At 39.5% G+C, this 23,015-nt stretch overlaps 1 protein-coding gene across 1 annotated transcript in view; it reads right to left on the bottom strand.

The window, feature by feature from the left end:
- Positions 1 to 575: 575 nt before the first annotated feature.
- Positions 576 to 23,015, bottom strand: part of LOC103304469 (leucine-rich repeat-containing protein 37A-like) — a 28,962-nt gene continuing 6,522 nt past the window's right edge. Inside the window, exons 3-15 of the mRNA XM_054709503.1 lie at positions 20,343 to 20,414; positions 16,463 to 16,534; positions 14,858 to 14,938; positions 13,585 to 13,656; positions 12,912 to 12,986; positions 9,500 to 9,615; positions 7,596 to 7,727; positions 7,210 to 7,337; positions 6,621 to 6,719; positions 2,388 to 2,425; positions 1,020 to 1,074; positions 836 to 942; positions 576 to 724 (exon numbers count right to left, since the gene is read on the bottom strand). Of these exons, the coding sequence (XP_054565478.1) occupies positions 640 to 724; positions 836 to 942; positions 1,020 to 1,074; positions 2,388 to 2,425; positions 6,621 to 6,719; positions 7,210 to 7,337; positions 7,596 to 7,727; positions 9,500 to 9,615; positions 12,912 to 12,986; positions 13,585 to 13,656; positions 14,858 to 14,938; positions 16,463 to 16,534; positions 20,343 to 20,414 (1,132 nt within the window). The 3' untranslated portion in view covers positions 576 to 639. The remainder of the gene's footprint in view (positions 725 to 835; positions 943 to 1,019; positions 1,075 to 2,387; positions 2,426 to 6,620; positions 6,720 to 7,209; positions 7,338 to 7,595; positions 7,728 to 9,499; positions 9,616 to 12,911; positions 12,987 to 13,584; positions 13,657 to 14,857; positions 14,939 to 16,462; positions 16,535 to 20,342; positions 20,415 to 23,015) is intronic.

The raw sequence follows: 23,015 nt of genomic DNA, 5'->3' as shown, positions 1-23,015 counted from the left end.
ATTGGTAGAGTTAGCTATGAAATGACACATTTCAAATACCTGCTTTATTAACTAACTATACTAATAAAATCCTAGGTGGACTTTCCACCCTTGAGCGTGACATTGCCACAAAATGGCCACCACAGGATGGCCCACTAGATGGCTGCATACACAGTGGAGGCGGGACCCTGCGGCCGCTCTGCACAGTGAGGCCTGGGGGTCCTGCAGCTCTGCAAGGCTTGGAGGACGCTGGTCCCAGCGTCTCTGTGCAGGAGGTGGGTCCCGGTGGAGGAGGCAGGTCCAGGCAAGGGTGGGCAAGCTGTGGGATAAGGCCAGTTGGGGAGGGCAGCTGGGGGCAATGGGGCCAGCAGGGGAGGGCAGGTGGGAGTGATCAGGCTGGCAGGGCAGCTGTTAGACATCAATCAGGCCGGCAGGGGAGCTTTTAGGGGGCAATCAGGCTGGCAGGCAGGCGGGCAGTTAAGAGCCAGAGGTCCCAGATTGTGAGGGGGATATCCAAGATTCCCTGAGGTGTCCCAGATTGGAGAGGGTGCAGGACGGGCGGAGGTGCTCCCCTCCTGCCTGACCCCATGCACAAATTTCACGCTCCAAGCCACTGGTGCTTTATTAATAAACCTGAGGATGGGGTTCACTCAGGAGATTTCACGATGTACTTTCCCCTCCTGTCTCAGCAGCCGAGTCTGAGGCATCAATCCTCGTTGAGGAAGGGGAGGATTTACTCTGCTCCCTGGGGTAAGAAGAAGAAGAAGGTCAAGGCTTAGACTCTTGAAAGGAACAAGTAAACTATTCATAATTTCCTCATTTTAGATAAGAATTCTAAGTGTTCCCAATCATTTACATTTTTAGGAAAAGTTCCTCCTCAGTAGCAGGCTCCCCCTTCTCGTGTTTCTTGCCACCATACATATCCTTTAGCCAAAGCGGCCGCCTTCTCCAGAAGCCACCCTCCTGGAAAACAGGAAAATATGAACTCTGTGTTTCCCCTGCTTTTTCCCGCCACAGTGGTTTGTCCTCCTCAAATTTACCTCAATGTCCTGGTCAGATGAAGATTTCTTGTTACGAAATTGTGAGAAAAAGCCACTTGGAGGAAAATACATAACAACAGTTAGTGATTGATGTCCTTCTTCATGTCTCTCACACATATAGTTCTGGCCTTTTTCTGACTAATTGGGTACCTGGGTCCATATTCCCGAGTAAAATCACCACAGACCTGGGATCTTGAAAATGATTCCTTGCATGCTGGGCTTCCAGTTCTCTGTGACTGTTTTAAATGGCCCTGCAATGTCTCTGGGAGACCTATGTATGTGGCTTGGCATGGGGTATAGGCAGGATTTTCAGTGTTGCTTACTGCATTTTTAAGCATGTGCAGTGTGGACAAAAGGGGCCACATGCTAACCAGACAAGCTCAGGGGAGGCCTGCATGACAGTCTTGCAGACTCAGGACCTAAAGTAACCACAAAAGATGCTCTGAAAATTAAATCTTTAACTACAAATAGGTTATAGTAGGTAGTCATGTCCTAGGCTAGTATCTTCCCTGGCAAAGATCAACTTAGATCTTTACTGAGCCTATTTGTCTTTTTGCCTCTAAAAAGTCTGGGTAACTTGTAACTTCCAATTTTTGCCACCCCCCCCCCCCCCCGCCCCAGGCCCCACAGGGCACAACAAAGGGCACCAGAACATCTCCCCATTGTTATGTTATCAAGTTAATCCTCAACTGTTAATTATATTAAACTATCCTGTATCCATCCAAGTAAAAGAAGCATATGTCCATCATTTCACTTTTTATCCTATCCCAGAGGTTTCCCCCTTGCTTTATCCCACCTCCTTAATCTATCACCAATGGATTTCATGTAATCCACCTACATCCCTTTCCTTTGATTGCAATGTGTAAATACAGATGTAACCTGCCTTTCTTTGGAGCATTACATCAATTCGCTGAGGTTCTGCTTCTCAGCATATGTTGACAGTTTGGCTAAAGTAAACTCACAAAATTCTTTACAATCGTTTTTTATGTTAGCAGCAGCAAAAATTCAGCACTCTTGGGGTCACCAACCTGCACCCAACCCTGCACCCAGCCCCTCCCTTTGACCTGAGCACACCTACCAACCCCACCATTGTAACGACAGAATGGCACACATGGCTTCTATCAAGTGACATCCTTCAGATGCTTGGTGCTTTTTCGGAGATGCGTACTCTGATGAGCTGTGTAGTTTCACGAAAGTCCTCAAAGTGAACCCAAAGTTTCAAGTCTCTTGACTTTCATGATTTTGTGGGGTTTTCTGACTCAAGTGAAGAATGAATCATTTTCAGGGGTCACCTCCGGCGGCTTACAGGAAGAGGAAGTTCCTCTACTTCTAAAATTCTACTTTAAAAATCACCAGACTCATATTTACCTGGAGCTTCCGCTTTTATGTACCTTCTTCTGACAGATCTATTTTGCAAGAAAACAACATCATGATTATTCATCACAATGACCACTCTCTCTAAAGCTTTATTCCTTCTCTTTTAAGTGAGATGGTAACTTTTTGAGGACAGAAACTCTGCCTAGTCCTTTGACTTTCCATAGTTCTAACTTAGGACCTTGCATGCAGCTGGCGATGCATTTTATTGGCTGTTTCAGATAACTTTCAGCAGATAATTCCCTATAAAAACTCTTAGAGGTAGAAAGAAAGTAAAAGTCTCTACCAGAAACCTACACAACAGCTTTGTTTTAAGTCAAGAACAAGAGTAGGTTGCCCTTTATCACTGTTACTATTCATCATTGTCGAGGAGGTCCTAATCAATTTAATATGAAAAATGAAGTACTGGAAAGAAAGAGAGAAAACATATTTGCACATGAGATGATGCAAAACATAAAAAGCCCAAGAGCATAGATTAAAATTTTATTGGCAGTAATATGACAATTCAGTACGATGGCTAACTCAAGACATGCAAAATCTCAATAGCTTTCCTACATACCACAAAAAAGTAATTAAAAAATGAAAGAAAGAGCCTATTTACAATATCAATAAAATTTATAAAGGAATAAACTTGATAATAAATGTGTAAGATCCATTAAAACTCTTCTGAAGGACTTTAGAAAGAATACACAAAGTGAGGTACTATGTTCCTAGATTCTAGGTCCTAGAAGGTAGTAAAGATGCCAATTCTCCTTAAATTAATCTACAAATGCAATGTATTCCTATTCAAATTCCGAGGTAATTTATAAACAAAAACTGACCAACTGACATTTGGTAGAGAAAATATGCAATGAAATGTATGAAAAAGATACAAAAGGAGGAGTTTAACTTCCAAAAAGGAGTTTAAAAAGGAACTGGAATTATATAGTGACACTGGCCCTAGCCAGTTTGCTCAGTGGATAGAGCATTGGCCTGCAGACTGAAGGGTCCTGGGTTACATTCTAGTCAAGGGCACATACCTGAGTGGCAGGCTAGATCCCTAGTAGGGGGCGTGCAAGAGGCAGCTGATCAATGATTCCCTCATCATTGATGTTTCTCTTTCTTTCCTGCTCCCCTCCTCTCTGAAATCAATTTAAATTTTATATATATACTCCTACTGGTATATATATATATACTCCTACTGGTACAAAAAAGATAACTGGGTCAACAGAATAGAGTCCACACAAAGATAGGTTTCAGATCAGTTAAGAAAGAATGAGATATTCAATAAAACATTTTAAGACAATTGGATCTTCATATAGGAGAAAAACAGTCAACCACAGGAAAAGCAAATCCACTGATTTTTTTTTTTTCAATTTGAAAAAAAATGTTATAAAAAGGACTAGAAGAAAATATCAGACTACCTTCATACTGTGAGGTGACAAAGGCCTAGCTAACAACATCCACAGCCTATAAGCCATGAGAAGACCAACAGATATGGTGACAGACTGTCTACATATATCCTACTCTTCACAGCCCTTGCCCTCTTCCACCCTGGATTGTCTTCTTCCTTTTGATTTATGGAACTCTTTTTATATTAAACTAGAGAACCGGGGCACAAAATTTGTGCACAGGGGAGGGGTTCCCTCAGCCCAGCCTGCACCCTCTCCAATCCAGGACCCTTAGGGGGATGTCTGACTGCCGGTTTAGGCCCAGGTAGATATCCCTCTCACAATCCTGGACCATTGGCTCCTAACTGCTCACGTGACTTCCTGCCTGCTGGATCCCACCTAACTGCCCACCATGCTGGCCTGGTCACCCCCAACTGCCCCCCCCACCCGGCAACCTGGTCGCCCGGCACTGCCCCCCTCTGCTGGCCTGGTCGCCCCCAACTGTCTGCTCTGCGAGCCTGGTAGACGAACACAGCCTGCTGTTCGGTCATTTGGTCGCCCCTCACTAACCCCTCTGCCAGCCTGGTCGCCCTACACAGCCTATTAAATAGGTCGTCCGTTCAGTTGTTTTGGATGGGATGGTCACTTAGCCTTTTATATAGATAGATAACTTAATCCTTAGCTTTCATTGAATTTCAATATTTCAAATATTCCCCAGTGTTCTTTTTTGTTGTTGTTAATCCTCACCTAAGCATATTTTTTCCTTTTTTTTTTTTTTTTTTTTTTTTCAGAAAGAGTGGAAGGAAGGGAGCAGGAGGGAAGAAAGAGAGAGAGAAAAATAGGAATGGGAGAGAGACATATCAACTGGTTGCCTCCTGCACGGAAGCTGCCCTGCAACCCAAGCTGCCCTTGACCTGAAATCAAACCTGTGACCTTTTGGTGCTCAGACTGATGCTCTAACTACTGAGCAACAGTGGCCATGGCCCAAGTGTTTTTGTCTTCAAGGAGATAGATTAGTGGAGTAAGAAGCATAGACTTCGCAGTCAGGCAAAACAGGGGCCTGCTTTTGACTTTGCCACTGGGAACTTAAGTCGATCTCCTTCATCTATGGAAGAAGATAGTACTATCTTCCTCACAGGATTGTGGGGATTGAATCACTCAATATGTATATGGAAAATTCTTCATCCTGTGCTTGGCATCAACCAGTGCTAAGTTTGCTAATGGTGTCACAGACAAGGTGGTCAAATCTATCAAAGATTCTGCCTGTGGTATGAGGCTCAAAAAGCTATTTCCCACCACCAGATTATAAATATATTGCTTCTATTTTCTTCCAGTACTTATACAGGTTCTATTTTTTTTACATTTACGTAAATATGTTTGCTTAAGATGAGAAGTATAGATCTGCTATTATTTCCTCCCTCAAATAGGTAGCTGTTCTATTCCCATTTTGTCATTTTCTCCCACAGATTAGAATATTAAAATGTGACATTTCAAAAGACTTAGGAACACATAGATCTGAAGTCACTTGGTCTTTACACATCTCTGCTCTGCTCCATGATGTGTTCACCTAGGTATTTATCTCTTGGGGATGCACATTTTAAAAAATTGTTTACCATGTTTTTAAGTTCTCAGGGGAGGGAAATGCCTTTCTACTGCCTCAAAAAACAAAAAAAAATGATGACACAGTTCACAAAAGGACTAGGAACAGCATGGCTAGAAGACTCCGGGAAAGCTTCATGAAGAAAGATGAACTTGAGCTGGCTTTTGAGATATTCACAGGACTTCCCCAGGAAGAGCAAAATAAGGGAATTTTAGATGGGCAAAGGCATAAAAAAAGTGGGAATGGGCCTGGTGTGGCTAGGTTATGGTGAGGGGTGGCTTTGGCTGGAATAGAGGACTGCCATGACTGTTGAAACGTAAATAAAATATATTAGGTTGGATTATTGGGGTAGAGTCCAGATCGTCAGCTTATTAAATCACTCTTTTAATGTCAGCAATCTGCCTGTAGGGAAAGTACACCATATGTAATTGAACAAAAGGGACACAGACAAGCTCTAGGATCAGGTGACTCTAACAGGACATGCTTTAGAGAAGATGATGCAGGATTTAGGCTGCAGTGTTTTAACTGAACCTACTTACACCATGCCTTACACACTGGAGAAGAAAGCTGCTAAGTAAACCAGAATTGACAAGATCACACTTATCGTTTTGCCATGTCCTGTCTGCTAGGGTGACATAGCTCGATGAGGGTGGTGATTCTACATCTCTCCTCATTTTAGCCAACAAAGAAAGAAATCAGAAGAGAGTAATTGGCGAGTACATCAAGTCTACATTGTTCATTTTGAGTTGAAGAAATTTTGCTATCATGTCAATTCTGGCCTATCAAACATAAGTTTCTAAAGAGTCTAGTGGCTTGCCCTAGCTGGTTTTGCTCAGTGGATAGACCATCGGCCTGTGGACTGAAGAGTCTCAGGTTCAATTCCAGTCAAGGGCACATGCCTTGGTTAGGAGCTTGCTCCCCAGAAGGGGCTTGCAGGACGCAGTCAAACATTGATGTTTCTCTCTCTCTCTCTCCCTCTCCCTTCTTCTCTGAAATCAATAAAAAAATATATATTTAAAAAATTGTCTAGTGGCTTGTTATCTTGATTTCATTTCCACAGAGATTTCCGGGAGAGGGCTTTCTTTAAACATCTCTGGAATATAATTTGTAATAAAAAAAAAAAAAGAATAAAGCATATCTCAGAAGAGTATCAGGTAGGAGGAGGTGGGACAGTGGCTTTGATTTTCAGGTTGTGGGTTCTGAACCTTCTCTAAAGATAGAATATATATTGGAAATCTGAATTAATTGTTGTCTTACCGCAATGAGGCAGAAAATTACAATAAAAAATGTTGTTACTGCAATCACAGGTGCTGCCATGATGACTTTGTTCTTATATCCTGGCACTTCTTTTCTGAGCTAGAAGGAGGAGGAGGAGGAGGAGAGGAGGGGGGGAGGAAGAGAAGGAGAAGGAGAAGAAGATTTTTAAAAACTCCACATAGATATGGAAAGCATAAAAACTAACTAGTCTCTAGCCTATTCTAATGAATTGCTAACTATTCTTAACAAGTATTCTAAAAACCCACTCTTTCACGTGGTGCTTAAGGAACATACCAAATCTTATAGGCTGTTAAAGAACACACCAAATCTAATGTGTTATGTAATCTGAACGTTAACATTTTCTTGTATAATTTGTTTATCTTGGAAGTTAGATCCTCTTCTCATCTGTCCTAGGAACAGTGGCACAAATCTCTAAATGAACAAAGTGGAAGATCACTGTCTAAGCCAAAGTCACATGATCAAGATAAGATTCAGAAGAGGTGCCCCTGGTCTACATACCTGGGTACTTGCATGGCATGTCCTAAACTGACTAAAAGCCCAGGTCCAGTGTTTCAGGACCTGTCCTCACCTCGTGTGACTCCTTCTCTGCCAGCTCCCCAGGGGCTTGCATCCTCTCATTTTTCCATTGTTCCGCATCCCACTCTGCGTTGGGCATCTTTACTTCCTGCTCCTCAGTGAGCAGTCTCATCAGAAGGCCTATTCCAGAAAACAGAGTTTCCTTGGTTAATTTTTGAAACTTGAATGGTTAAGTTCCGGTTTAAGAGAAGGATTCCCTCTGTTGTTTTTCAAATGATTCAGGGGGCATATCTGCATCATGTACATTTGAAAGAGGGAGTTTAATGAATGGTAATAAAGTTGATTCAATATCTTCTAGATTTCCCTCCAAGAAATAAGGCAACAGGTAATTTAGTGCACTAATAACATCACTTTTCTCATTAAAGTCTGGCTGCTCACTCATAAGGGATGAGGAAGTGTCACTATTTTTGTTTGAGGGTGCCCTCTCTGGCTCAATTGTCAGCTCATTGCTGGTGTTCTGCCGGCCTTCTAATATTTTCATGAGCGTTCCTTGTATTAGGAGTTCTTCATCTGACAAAAAAGAAGAAATCACATTTAATATTGAAAGACTCATAGGACAGCTATTTGTCAGTCTATAGCCATACATCCCCGTCAAATATATAGGGAATCAGCAAATATTTGAGTGCCATTAAGAGAGGAGAAAAATAAACCCCAACTTAAATCTATGATTGTTGATACAACAAAAGGAGAAAATGTATCTTTTTTAAAAGTGATTATTTACTTAGAACATTCCATAGCAGACATATGGTGACTATATTTAGGATTATTCCATTGGTCCCCAAGGCCAATTGCCAGTTACTGGAGAAAAGCCAAGGCTCGAAGACCCACTCAGTTAGACTCTCTGCAGATCTACTGTGACTCCTCACATTCACACACCCCATCCTGTGCTGCCTCAGATGCAGAGGGAGCCTGAGGCTTCCTCTCTCCACTCTTCAGGGTGCTTGTGTTCTTGCTGCCATCACAGATGACCATGATGAACACCCACTGCTAACAGGTCCTCATCTGGGCACACTCTTCTCCACTAACCCACTGGCTCCTTACTTGGGCCCTGCTTCCACATAAGCCAGCCCCATAACGGAAGGCTCTATACAGAAAAACAACATGTCTACCCTCGCTCTGTGCTTAAGATTTAGGCAGGCATCTGGGATGTACGTTAAGAGACTTGCCAGGTTGTGTACCACTGTGGAATGTTCAATAAACTATGGAATAATACTTGGGGTTCTAAAATACACAAGGGAAAAAATAACTTTTGTCAGATGCCTACTTTGCTATCCTTTCGTGTCATTTCTTATATTTTCAGCTTTACTTGGGGAACCATCCAAAGCTTCTGTTTGTGTGAAGCTCAAGTGTGCCATTGTCAGGTGGTACACAAGAATTTTCAGAAGAATTAAAAGTATTGCTGGTGGTGATAAGGGTCAGAGAAGGAGGGAACGTCCTGGGAAGGAGCATGGACTGGCCGAGAGCCCAAAACTAGGAGCTGGAGGCCTGGGCACTAGGTGACCGCTCTTAGCCCTTTCTTTCTTGTTTTTACTCACCTGGAAAAGGAGATTAAAATGCCTCTTCTGCCCACTGTTGGGGCAGAAAGGAGCAATATAGTTGGTCAAAACATTGTTTTGGAAAATAAGCAACACTGACTTTATATAAGTAGCACAGATCACTGATGGAAATCCCTATTTAAGCTATCTGGGCATGAAAGCACATTTTGGAAGTTATCAAGTAGCTGCCAATAAAAGCACATGAGTGTTCAGTGGATAGAAAACCTTGTGCTTCAGAGCCAGTTCAGAGTTGGACAGTCTAAGAATAAAGAGCCTTCCCGTGCCTTAGAAGGGCTGGGTAGCAGCTTCTGGTGATGGATCCAAAAACTCCCAGGTTCTAAATAAAACTTACATAAAACAGCATCATTTGTGCTCTTTTTATAAGCTTGCAAAGACAAAATAAAAATGTATCTATATGTGTCTATACTGCAAAGGGCAATAAACCTAATGCATACAAATAGTTTACCAACTGTGACACACTAATGAACAAGTTCTCATTTGGAAGTAACGCACCCAGCACAGAGAGCACAGCACACACTATGTGGCCATTAATGTTAATATCCTTCCCCTTCATCTGACTTTTAGCAAGGAGTAGTGCTTAAAATGTTAGAGTTGAACTCTGAGTAAATGAATAAAAATAACACAGTTACTTTATTTGCTCAAAAATGTACCGTCATTGATTTTAAATAAAAATTGAAAACATAAAATAAAAATTAAAAAGTTTATCATCGGGCAATTCAGACTCACCACAAGGTGTGTTGGCCAGACATTCCGTATCACAATGCAGTTTTACTGTCTTGGCGACAGCCTCAATATTATTTTTAAATTGGCAGAGGCAGCAGGCCAAATGGTTAGGTAAGATACTATAAATGGAAACATACAGAATTATGTTAGTCACAAAGGAGTTACTTGTGCAGCATAGTAACCTCCATCTTTTATAAAAAACAACAACTGCTGTTTGAATTCTGTGCTACTGTTTGATAGTCCCTAGTCCTGTAAACTCTGTCATAAACGCTGTCACTTTAAGATGGTCTGTTATTCTGTAAAATGACTTTGTTTTTAGTTCAAATAATAGAAAAAGGTAAACTTAATAGTCTGACCTTGCAAGCAAGCCATCCAATGTAATAGACTAATACTGATAATAATTATACCAAGTACAAATTCATTATGTATTCAAGGTTACAACTGTTGGTAACAATAACTCTCACAGAGCCCTTTAGAATATCTGCAAACAAAGATGCTCCAAGAGTATAAATACGGAAAAATTTCCTGTATGAGTTGCTCAAAACTTGGAAAAAGACACCTCGCTTTGGGCAGCTCGCAATAAATGACTACTAATTAATTGGCTCATTAAGGCGTCTTGTATCTCATTCAATGATTTATGATACAACACTTGGATATAGTTTTTTAAAAACTTAAACATACATCTACTGTATGACACAGCCATTCCACCTTTAGGTATTTATCGAGAGAAATAGAAGTATATTTCCATAAACAGACTTGTACAAAAATATTCATAATAGCTTTATTTGTCATAGTCAAAAATTGGAACAACTCAAATAGCCATCAATGTTGAAAAACACTAATATATCTATATATAATAGAATATTATTCAGCAATAAAAATAAATGAATTATTGATATGCAAAACAACATGTACTAATCCTATATAATAAATAGGTAACATGCAAATTGACCATCACTCCAACACACAAGATGGCTGCCCCCATGTGTTCAAAGATGGCTGCCCCTATGTGGACACAAGATGGTTGCTACAAGAGGGCCAGCAGGGGAGGGAAGTTGTGGGCAACCAGGCCAGCAGGGGAGGGCATTTAGCGGCAACCAGGCTGGCAATGGAGGAAAGTTAGGGGCAACCAGGCTGGCAAGGGAGGGCAGTTAAGGGTGACCAAGCCAGCAGGGGAGAACAGTTGGGGGCAACCAAGCTGGCAGGGGAGAATAGTTAGGGGCAACCAGGCTGGCAGGGGAGGGCAGTTAGGGGTGACTGAGCCAGCAGGGGAGGGCAGTTAGTGGCAATCGGTCCAGCAGGGGAGCAGTTAGGTATCAATCAGGCTAGCAGGGGAGTGGTTAGGGGGTGATCAGGCTGGTAAGCAGAAAATGTTAGGGGCAATCAGGCAGGCAAGCAGGCGAGCAGTTGGGAGCCAGCAGTCCTGGATTGTGAGAGGGATGTCAGACTGCCTGTTTAGGCCCAATCCTGGTGGGTCGGGCCTAAACGGGCAGTCTGACATCCCTTGAGGGATCCCAGATTGGAGAGGGTGCAGGCTGGGCTGAAGGACACACCCCTTGCCCCTGTGCACAAATTTTGTGCACCAGGCCTCTAGTTTTATATAATAAAAGGCTAATATGCAAATCGACCGAACAGCGGACCAACCGGTCGCTATAATGCATACTGACCACCAAGGGGTATACACTCAACACAGGAGCTGTACCCTGGTGGTCAGTGTGCTCCCACAGGGAGAGAGCCGCTCAGCTAGAAGCTGGGCTCACAACTGGCGAGCGCAGCAGTGGTGGTGGCAGCCTCTCCTGCTTCCAAAGCTGTGCCAAGGATGTCCGATTGCCAGCTTAGGCTGGCACCCTACAGGGAGCAGGCCTAAGCTGTCAGTTGGGCATTCCCGAGAGCTGGACTGAGAGACTCCCCCCTCCAGTGCACGTATTTCATGCACTAGGCCTCTAGCCTTAAAATAATCATCTGAGTAAAGGAAGGCAGTTAGAAAAGATTAGATAGTATATAATTCCATTTATATAAAATTCTAGAAAATGCAAACTAACCTATAGCAACACAAAGCAGATCAATTGTGACACAGAAATTGGGGAGGGCAAGGAGGACTGGGAAGGAAGAATTATAAAAGGGACATGATGAAGCTTTTTGAGGTTATAAACAGTTTGATTTTCATGATAGCTTTCTGGTGTACAGAAGGCAACCAATCAATCAATTGATGTGTCTCTCTCACATTGACTTTTCTCTCTCTCTCTCTCTCTCTCTCTCTCTCTCTCTCTCTCTCTTTTCCTTCCACCCCACTCTCTTCCTCCCTTCCACCCTCAATAAAAATGGGAAAAATATCTCCTGGTGAGTATTAAAAACACACACACACACACACACACACACACACACACACACACTCTTAAAACTCAATAATAAGATAAATATCCAATTAAAATGTATTTGAAAAGACATTCCATTGAAAAATATGTTTTCACACAGACATTCCACACCATCAGCTAGTAGAGAAATGCAAGTTAAAACCACACTGCAATACAAATACATTCCTACTAGAAAGGCTAATTTGAAAAAAACAACAAACAGAAATATAAAGATCAGGGGAAAATGTGGAGCAATTGCAACTCTCATCTACTGCTGGTGGGAAGGCAAGATGGTCCAACCACTTTAGAACACAGTTTATCAGTTTCTTTCCTAGTTAGATATGCACTTTGCATATGATGCAGCAACCCCACCCTTAGGTATTTTACCCAAAGCAATGAAAATGTATGTTTACACATAGACCTGCATGTGAGTATTTTTAGCATTTTTATTCATAATAGCCAAAAAACTAGAAACAACTCAAATATCCATTACCTGATTACTGCATAAACAAACTGGTATATACACACAATGGGAATACTATGCAGCAATAAAAAAGAAATGTACTACTGATAGATGCAACAACACAGATGGATCTCAAAAGGATTATGCTACATGAAAGAAGCCAAACACAGAAAGCTACACCCTACATCAAGCATGTCAAACTCGCAGCCCACAGCCACATGCCTCATTTATTTGCCCGTGTTAGCCTTTGATTTTCACATACTTGCTCTACATGATTTCATTTATAAGACATTCTGTAAAAGGCAGGAGTATAACAACAAAAATCAGACTTGTGCTTGTCAGGGACTGGAGGTGGGAGGAGGAAGTGACTGCAAAGAAACATGAGGAGCCTTTTGGGGATGAAAAAAGTGTTCTGGATCTCTTAAGTGATGGTGGTACATTTATCAAACTACACATTTATCAAGACCCACTAACTGAACACTTTAAAAGATTGAATTATATTAAATAAAAATCATACCTCAATAAACCTGACTTATGAAAATAATAAAGCAAACCTAAAAGAACTAAGTGAAAACAAATATAAGAAAAATCAACTTACAGTTTTTCTAATTCAGGAGTCGTCATGAGAATGTTATCAAGTGTTGTAAGTGTCACTTGTGTTGTTCCCAAGTCTCTGAAGGAGAAAGACCAAACATGCATGATATGAACACAAAGACAAAAATCCTATTCTTAAGAAGACACTTAACAACATCTGTTTACTTAAATTCTGGCTTCTCTGTCAAGCCAGCTCCATAATTCAAGGTGCTTTTCTTTCCTTTCCATAGATAATCATTTTAGAGAGCTCTTCTTGAAGAAATTTAAATTTATTTGCATCATCAAATTAGTCACTTTGGTGATGTACAATCTGTTATTTTGTTTTTTGTTACCATCATCCTACTTCTCATTCTCTGTTGCAGCCACTATTTGACCACTCTTTTAAAAAGCACATAATGTACAACTTATTCCTTTTTTCCTTCTGAGATCCATGGTATTTTTACATGCATCCACATGTTTCATGTCTGTGTGTGTTCTTCAACACTGCTCCCTTCCTCTGCTGGCTGCCTGCCCTTGTACAGTCTTTCTTTATCACTTTTCTGTGCCAATAAATCATTTTCAATAACCCACTGAAAAGTTAAATTAAGAGTTTTTTGTCAAAATGCAAAATAGTTCATCCTTGACAAAAGTAAGAACAGAAATCATCTCATGAGCCATGAAATTGTTACAATACTTACAAATATTTTAATGCTGGCAAATTAAAAAGATATGGATCTTGAATAGTCATCAGGGGATTATGGTGGAGAATTCTGAAAAATTCAATAGAATTAAAATTGTCTGCATTTTTAATAACTGCCATGAAAGTTTATATGCATTTTGTTGGTTCAAAACGTGAAGGTTGAAAAAAATCATTTTCTGTCTATTCCCAGAGATCACCCTTAGAATCTGTAAAGCATTCTCTTTTGTTGTTGTTAATCTCACCTGAGGATATTTTTTCCACTGCTTTTTTTAGAGAGAGTGACAGAGATCGAGAGAGAGAAAGAACATCGATGTGAGAGAGACACATCCATTGGTTGCCTCCACCACATGACCCAACCAGGGCCAGGGATAGAACCTTGACCAGGTATCGAAACCGCAACCCCTTGTTGTATGGGCTAATGCTCCAACACTGTATAACACAGGCCAAGGCTATAAAGGATTCTTTTTGGGGAACTACCCAAGTCTCTAAATGATAAAGTGGAGAAAAAAAAGTAAAAAAAGAAGAAGCGGATAGCAAAGTGGATACTGAAGAACTTTTCAGAATGAAAAACCCTATTAGTGACTATGCTGATAGGAACCTCCTGTTCTACAGGCAGTACCATGTCTAATGTCCTCATAATTCAAGATGCTTTTCTTTCATCTCCAGAAATTTTTAAAAATCTAGTTTAAACCACCCAGTTAAAGACAAAAATAGAACTAATTCCTTGGTTTTGGAGCCACAAAATGGGATAGATCTAAGAGGAAGTGGTGAAAGCCATGCTCCTATCACATACTCCCATGTGTATTCGTGCCTCACAGACTTTGTTATAATGTATGTAATCACCTATTTGCTTGTCAGTTTCTTGGACTGTTAGTGCCTGACACTTACTAGGTATTTAATAGATGGTTGTTTAAAAAATAAATAACATTTTGATTACATGTCAATAAAAGAAATAAATTTGTTAATTGACACAAATTTTTGTTCCCAATGCTGAAATAAATTTTCCTCTTAATTCTTCTCCCACCCCCCTCAATTCTTTAAAACAAACAAGTCCATGCCAAAGGTTCTGGGAAAGCAGAGCATGGCATGTATCAGACAGGGCTCTTGGACTCTCTGTACCTTAGTTTCCTCATTTAAATAGAAAAAAAAAAGTATGGCTCTTAAAACCATACTTTTCAGAGTTTAAACTGAGCGTATACCCAGCCAACCAACCATTGTATGATGTTTTTACACATAGCTTTTTACATGTGTTCATCTTCTATTTCACTTACAACTTGTGTAATAGCTGCATCCCATGCCAGGTCTCAAATGTTCCAAAGTTCACTTTTGTGATTAAATTACAACCAAGATTTCTATAAAAAAAGATACAAGCAATTGAAGAGAAAAAAAATTCTTTCAGATCACTTATCCTTTAGCAGAGATTCTAATTTATATATGATAAAACAACCTCAATACTCCCTCTATACACTAAAAATTCTTACTGTGGGAGATATTTGCTTATGGTTTATGCTTTCCTGTTTATACATGTGATGCAGTAGATACATAAAAATGCTTATATTAACTGATCTATATTTCTCTGAAATAAGGTTACACAACCTCAACACTATTGTCATTTTGGGCTAGAAAATTCTTTATTCTGGGCAACTGTCCTTTGTCTTCAACAATAATTCTGGCCTCTGCCACTAGATGCCAGCAGCAAATCTACAGTTCTGACAACTAAAACTCTCTTTGGATATTGCCAAGTGTCACCAGGTGCAAAATCACCCTAGTTGAGAACCACTGCTATAGAATGGTCCACTCTGTTTTTAACTTTTTGAGGAAATTCCATACTGTCTTCCATAGTGGCTGCAATATTCTGCATTCCCACCAGCAGTGCAGGAGGGTTCCTTTTTCTCCACATCCATGCCAGCACTTGTCATTTGTTTATGATAGCCATTCTGACAGGTGTGAGATGGTATCTCAAAATTGTTTTGATTTGCATCTCTCAGATCAGTGGTAGGCAAACTGCAGCTCGTGAGCTACATACAGCTCTTTGGCCCCTTGAGTGTGGCTCTTCCACAAAATACCATGTGTGGGCGGTATTCAAAATAGACTCGCCCAGGCCGAAAACTGACTTTCTGCTTGCACGCCCGCATGTGGTATTTTGTGGAAGAGCCACACTCAAGGGGCCAAAGAGCCACATGTGGCTCATGAGCCGCAGTTTGCCGACCACATTCTCAGATGATTAGTGACTTTGAGCATGTTTTGATATGTCTCTGGACCTTCTGTAGGTTCTCTTTTGACAAGTGTCTATTTAGACTCTTTGCCCATTTTTGATTGGATCATTTATCTTCCTTTTGTTAAAGTGTATGAGTTCTCTGTAAAATCCTCATCAGAAATATCATTGGCAAGTATGTTCTCCCATGCAGTGGATTTTCTTTTTGTTTTGTTGATGGTTTCCTTTGCTGTGCAAATAGAATGGTTCATTATAAATGTGAGAGAATTCTCACACTAATCTATGCTAGAAACAACTAGGATTTGCTACATAAATTTAGTAGCTTTCTAGTAATAAAATTTGCTTTTAAATATATTTTATTGATTTTTTACAGAGAGGAAGAGAGAGGGATAGAGAGTTAGAAACATCGATGAGAGAGAAACATCGATCAGCTGCCTCTTGCATACCCTCTACTGGGGATGTGCCCGCAACCAAGGTACATGCCCTTGACCGGAATCGAACCTGGGACCCTTGAGTCCGCAGGCCGACGCTCTATCCACTGAGCCAAACCGGTTTCAGCTAGTAGTAAAATTTTAATCTTATTTTAAAATAAATAACAAAAAGGTTTACAATTACGTTTTATAAAATTTCTAAACACAATAAACTTATATTTATAACTTACATATATTGTAAAAGAGGTAATGATTCAAATGTATTCATTTCAATAAGTTCTATTTTATTGCAGGACAAGTCCCTAGAAAAAGTAAAAGAAAATTAGTGCCTCAATTACTTACTAGGTATCTAATTAGTAGGAATAACTGGTAAAGGTTAGAATAATATTGAATACGCAGTTATAGTCTAAATTCTAAACCTTAAGAATTGTAATTTGAACTATCCAGAGTCCTTATGCTCTCTTAAGACTCTCACCTTCAGGATCTTCATAAATACAACATACAACAATAGATCTTGATAGATTTTGAAGGTAATTATTCCTGAGAGCAGAAGAATTGATTAGAAGACCCTTTGTGGTCTCATCAAATTTAGATTATGACCTCAAATTGTATATCTTCATGTAAATTTATAAATTTCTAACATTAAAAGAAATACTCTCACATCTACACACCTTCCTGGATAACTTCTGTTTTTCTAGGCAAATTCAATACCAAAAGAAATAAAAGATGCCTTTTCCATAGAAAATATTCCTTTATTAACTTTTGGTCGAGAATATGTTTGTATGTTTTCAGAAAACAACTCCGAGACATGTGGATTCCTGCAATAGAGAGGAATTGACAGGAGTGCTCCAGCCATGAAGTCAGAAGAGAAACAGTCCAGAGATGGAAGACGCTGACGATGCCTTGCCATACTAGCAGTCAGCAGATATGCGTCACTGCAGATTGCCCAGGACCAAACCAGAGAGGGTCAGACCTGCAATACCACCATTTGTCCACCATCCAGAACTGAAATATCATTGCTGTTATGAACACATTAACAACTGTTGGACATAGAAACCGGGACTCAAAAGAACTGTTGGCCCAGAAAGAAACTCACTACAGACTGATTCATTTGCCTCTCAGCATAACCATTATTGCTTGTCTCATTTTCAGTTCCTATAAGTGTATTCCTAGTATCACATGAGCTCACTCATCTAGGGGAAAAGATGAACAACATAGACTGAAGAACAAGAACAGCATCCATCAGACTGTCAGACCTCAGAGGGAAAGTAGGGGAGGGTGGGGACAAGGGAGATAGATCAACCAAAGGACTTGTGTGCTTGCATATGAGCCTAACCAATGATCACGGACAACAGGGGGAGGGGGGCTTGTGTGTGTGGGGGATTGGGAAGGGAACGGGGGGAGGGGGTTGAGGACAAATATGTGATACCTTAATCAATAAAGTAATTTAAAAAAAAGAAATAAAAGATGCCTTTTCTCCTAACTTAAAAGGAAGTGACTGTTCTACATAATACAGAACTTTGAACTAATACAGAACTTTGAACTAACGATACTTTCTATTATACAAATAGAAATTCATTTCTTATTTTACATTGCTTTAATAGCCATGAATTTGCTTCAGTTGTACAGTGGTGGAACAACCGAAAACAACACGGTGCTGGATTTTTATTTGAAAACACCATCTCTCATCTATAATTGACTGTCTTATTTCCATTGATTCCACTTGAGTCCCTCACTTTTCTCCTGGATGGGTATACCTGTCTTCTGGCTGGTGTTTCCATCTATAATCTCTCCCTTGCTAAACCATCCTGACACACAGTCTCCAGATTAACACTTCAGAAGTGGATCTCAAATACCAGCCAGAATCACTTGGGAACTTACTGAAGATGCAAATTATCAGTTGACTCTGGATCTACTGATTTAGTAACCCGGCGGGGGGTGGGGGGGCAGCTTGAGTTTTAACAAGTCCTCCAAGGGACTCTGTTGTAGGCTAAATTTTCTCCTCGAGCACTGCTGTGATAACGTGGTACTTGGCATTCAAAGCACTAGAAGATCTGGCTCTAATCTCCTACTCCCCCTACGTGAACTCTACAGCTACTCGGGTATTTTTTCCCAGGCTCCTTTTGCAAGCTTATTCTACTCAAGATGTCTGTCCCTTGATCCCCAAGTGCCCTTCAAGGTCCTGTTCAAACAGCATTGACCTACTGACATCTTTGCTCATGCAACATAAAGTCTTTTTTCCCTCTGCTGTGACCAAAGCCAATTTGTATACCCATTTCTTACAAAATTTTAATAGAGCTATTTTTGCATCCTATTTTCTCTGAGTATAACTCCTTAAAGTATGGACTGGGTCTTGCTCATCAGCACTGTCTACTGACATTCGAACAGGTACAAACGGAAATATTTATAAAATAGACAAACAGCTGGTAAGAGAGAGAGAAAAATGACTTTTAAAAGAAATGTAGTTTTATGATTTCATGGCTCCCACTTGTGTGCCACTGCAGCACATTGTGTTCCACTTAGTACTTGTGCTCTATGGTTTGAGTTTATATGTTTATTTTCCCTATGAGATCATGAATTACCAGAAGGGTAGGAACCCTGATGTACCTATAGTTCTAGGTACAGTGCATAGCATGTTCTTTGATAGCTTGCTTACTGATTGGCATTTTTTAGTGGATGGGAATACTTACGCTAGCATGAAATAGCTAGCTTATAATGTATTTCACAGTAGAAGTAATGAATGACCTAACCTATTGAGCAGTTATTTACTTCATTTTATTTCCTCCAAACTGTATGTAAGGTTTCGAAGTGAGATGCCAAGAAGACTCAAGAAGATCAATACAAAGACCCAAGCTTCCCTCTGAAGCTTGAAAGGTTTGAAAATCCAAATGACTATTTTTAGTGTCAGGTGAGGCTCTTTATACCTACTTCCCTTAAGACTTCCATATTTGCAGAAAGAAACCATTTGCTAAATAGCACCATTAATTAGCTTTATAAGGATTAACGACATACTCAGCCTGGGTGCCATGGACAAAGAATCATGATTGAGTTTTTATAGTAAAGAACATCTCCCTATTTCTAAGTAAATAGAATTATTGGGCAAGTATTTCTTCCTTGACAAGGAGGCTAAAAAGATATATATTTTTTTGTAATTAGTAGAGTAAGGGGCATTTCTGATATACTTTCTTAGTATACACATTTCTAACAATACAACTTGACCATCATTTTAAACATTTACTTTGAGTATTGGTATCACAATTCCTACATTGAAATCCTCAACCCCAGTCTGCTCTCTTCATAATTTAATATGTTCATAATAATATCATTTACATAATTCATCTGCTTAAACATTTAATGTGTAAATGTAAATCTAATTTAGATTTAATTATAAAAAAATTTGGGTTAATGGCATTCAAATTAGTATAAATGTTTTATATTTTCTTGTCCTATAGGAGACAATTTGAGGTTAAGCTAAATCCCTCTCATTTTACTAAATCAATATTTTAAAACCTTTTATGTTAAGGCCAGACAGTAAATAGTTTAGGTTTTGCAGGCCACAAATAGTCTGTCTTGCATATTCTTCTTTGTTTCTTTTCTTTCAAAGCACTTTAAAAGTGGAAAAATTATTCTTAACTTATGTGCTGTAAGAAACAAACAATCTGGGGGTTTGGGAGCAGCCGCAGAGAGATCAATGGGGGGAAAAAAGAGACTTATGTAATACTTTAAAAAATAAAGAATTTAAATTAAATTAAAAGAAACAAACAATCATAGACCCAATTTGATCCATGATCCCTAAACTAAATATAAATATAAGCAGATGGTATACGAACACTTACATAACAAGGCTCATATGAGTGTGTATCATTACTCAGACCTCATCACCACTTTTAATCCATAACTGAAGAGTTTTTCCTATCTATATTTTGTTTAGAGGACTGTGAAACTGAAAATGCATAGGAGATATTAAATGCTTGAGAGGAGCTACACGGACTTAAGGAATTGTAGAATTTTACTGCTGGGAGAAATTGTAGAGATTATCTCATTTGAACACCTTATTTATTTTATAGATAATATAACAAAAACACTCATAAGTAAATACAGTTGACTTACAAATACTTGAGGGAAAGCAGGCCTTCAAATGAATCTTTACGTAATTCTCTCAAATTATTTCCACTGAGATTTCTGAAAAACGAAAAGGTCATTTCTGGATCAAAATGCAAAATAACTTCAACTATTTACTGCACAGAAATATATATGGGGAAACCTGGGTAATGGTGCCACCCTGATCATTATGTAACTGAAGGGAGATAATCTGTTCTTTTTTTTAATTCAAACCTTTCTTTTCAGGTACTCTTTGTGCGAACAATGGACCATTCTAGAATTGATTCACTTTCCTTCCACATCTTTCTTTTTCTCCAAATAATTTAATCAATACTTGAAATTAAATCAATATAGTTAATACATGTATGTGTATGTATATATTCATTGTTATATTATATACTTGTAAACCCCTTGAGAACTGGCATAATTTGTCTATTTTGTTCTTAGGCCTGTAATCCTGGCATATAAAACAGTTCCTGGCACGCAGCAGATGTTCCATAAATATTTTTTCCATGATTTCAGAAAATGACAGACAGCATTTTCAGTATATTACTTTTATTTAAAGCAAATCATCCATTTACCATGACTCATGATGGTAAGGACAGCTTTATAGGCAAGGAAATGTCTTTCTTCTCCCCTACATTTGTGACTCTTAATCTTTGGAGACAAGATTTTCTAGAAAAGTGCACTTTCTTGAATACATGGAAAAGTGTGCATGTAATTCCCAGTTGTTGATTATCCCTTTAGGGCAGAGGTCCATGAATAGGATTGAATGGATTAAATTCAGGGAGCCAAACCTGAAAGGGAAATAAAATTACATCTCTATTTTCACAAGCCTCTACCTAAAATTAGCATTGCCTTGCATTGTGAATGTAGGCAACAAATCATAGTAGATTAGCAATAGAGTAGTTCATTGGATCTCCAATAAAATCACAGATATTTTCATATAATGTATTTGTTGCACATAACTCAAAATACCATTTATTAATTCGCATCACTACTTTGACGTTATAACAGTTATTAGACCAACTACTATAGCTTGTATAAATATAAGAGAAGCAGATTTGCCATGGCTGGTTTTACTTAGTGGTTAGAGTGTTGGCCAATGGACCAAAAGGTCTTGGGTTTGATTCCCCGTCAAGGGCCCATACCATGGTGGCAGGTTCACTCCCTGGCCCCAAACCAGGAGGAGGCAGTCAATCAATATGTCTTTCTCATGTCTTACTTTCTTTCTCTCTCTTTCCCTCCTTCCACTCTCTCTAAAATATATTAATAAAAAAAATATCTTAGGGTAAGGTTAAATAAAAGCATAAAAAAGAGAAGTAGTATCAATAATATTTTATTGCTTTAATTTAAAATAAATTTTTATTGATTTTACAGAGGAAGGGAGAGGTAGAGAGAGAGAGAAACATCAATGATGAGAGAGAATCATTGATCAGCTGCCTCCTGCACAGCCTACACTGGGAATTGAGCCCACAGCCGGATATGTGTCCTCAACGTGAATCCCACCGTGACCTCCTGGTTCATAGGCTGACAATCAACCACTGAGCCATGCTGGCTAGCCTATCAGTAATCTTTTAAAAAATATATATTTTGGCACTAGCTAGTTTGGCACAGTGGATAGAGTGTCCACCTGTGGACCAAAGGATCCCGGGTTCAATTCCAGACAAGAGCATGTACCTTGGTGGCAGGCTCTTCCTCAGCCCAAGCTTTGGTCAGGGCTCATGCAGGAAGCAACCAATGGATGTGATGTCTCTCTCTCACATGGTTATTTCTCTCTGTCTTTACCTCTCTCTCACACTCTCTCTAAAAAATCAATGGGAAAATATCCTCAGGTGAGGATTAAAAAAAAATAATCATAGAAAAATAAAAAAAAATTGAAATCTACATTTTAATAATAGATTCCCTTTATTTTCGCATATATTTTAACTTATAATTCATTTAAAAATATAGTCCTCAAGAAAATAAGCTTCTGCAGATCACTTGGGAGGAAAAATGGTTAAGAAATGGTGCACTGGGGGGTCTATTAACTCTAAGTTAGAAACCTCTCCCTTACAAGGTATAAATCTCAAGCTAACTTAGAAATCTTCAGACCTGCCCGGCCAGCATGGCTCAGTGGTTGAGTGTCAACCTACGAACCAGGAAGTCACGGTCTGATTCCCAGTACAGGTACATGCCCAGATTGCGGGCTCAGTCTCCAGTGTAGCATGTGTAGGAGGCAGCCGATTAATGGATTCTCTCTCATCATGGATGTTTCTGTCTCCCTCCCTCCTCTACCTTTCTGAAATCAATAAAAAATATTTGAAAGAAACAAATGTTCAATAAATATATGAAGGTATCTGAATTCACAAGTAATCAGAAAAATTCAAACATAGGTGGGACCGCCTTTGGTCACCCATTTAGATCAGCCAAAAAAAGACTATCTAGTGGTGGAAGGATAAAGGAAACAAATACTGTAGTTGCCCACTGATTGGAATGTAAGTTGGCATGATTTCTTTGAGTGCAATTAAAATGTTGTATCAATATACTTTCACCCCAACAATTCCATCTCTAAATATCTATTCTACATAAATACCTGCCCATGATCCCATAGATGCATGTACAAGAATGTGTGTTGCATCAAATACATGTAACAAGAACACTGGACATAATCTAAACATCCATCAATAGGGGGATTATTAA

This window comes from Eptesicus fuscus, chromosome 20 (assembly GCF_027574615.1).
Source record: "Eptesicus fuscus isolate TK198812 chromosome 20, DD_ASM_mEF_20220401, whole genome shotgun sequence".
Classification (NCBI taxonomy): domain Eukaryota; kingdom Metazoa; phylum Chordata; class Mammalia; order Chiroptera; family Vespertilionidae; genus Eptesicus; species Eptesicus fuscus.
This window is presented reverse-complemented; position numbering and strand designations above follow the sequence as displayed.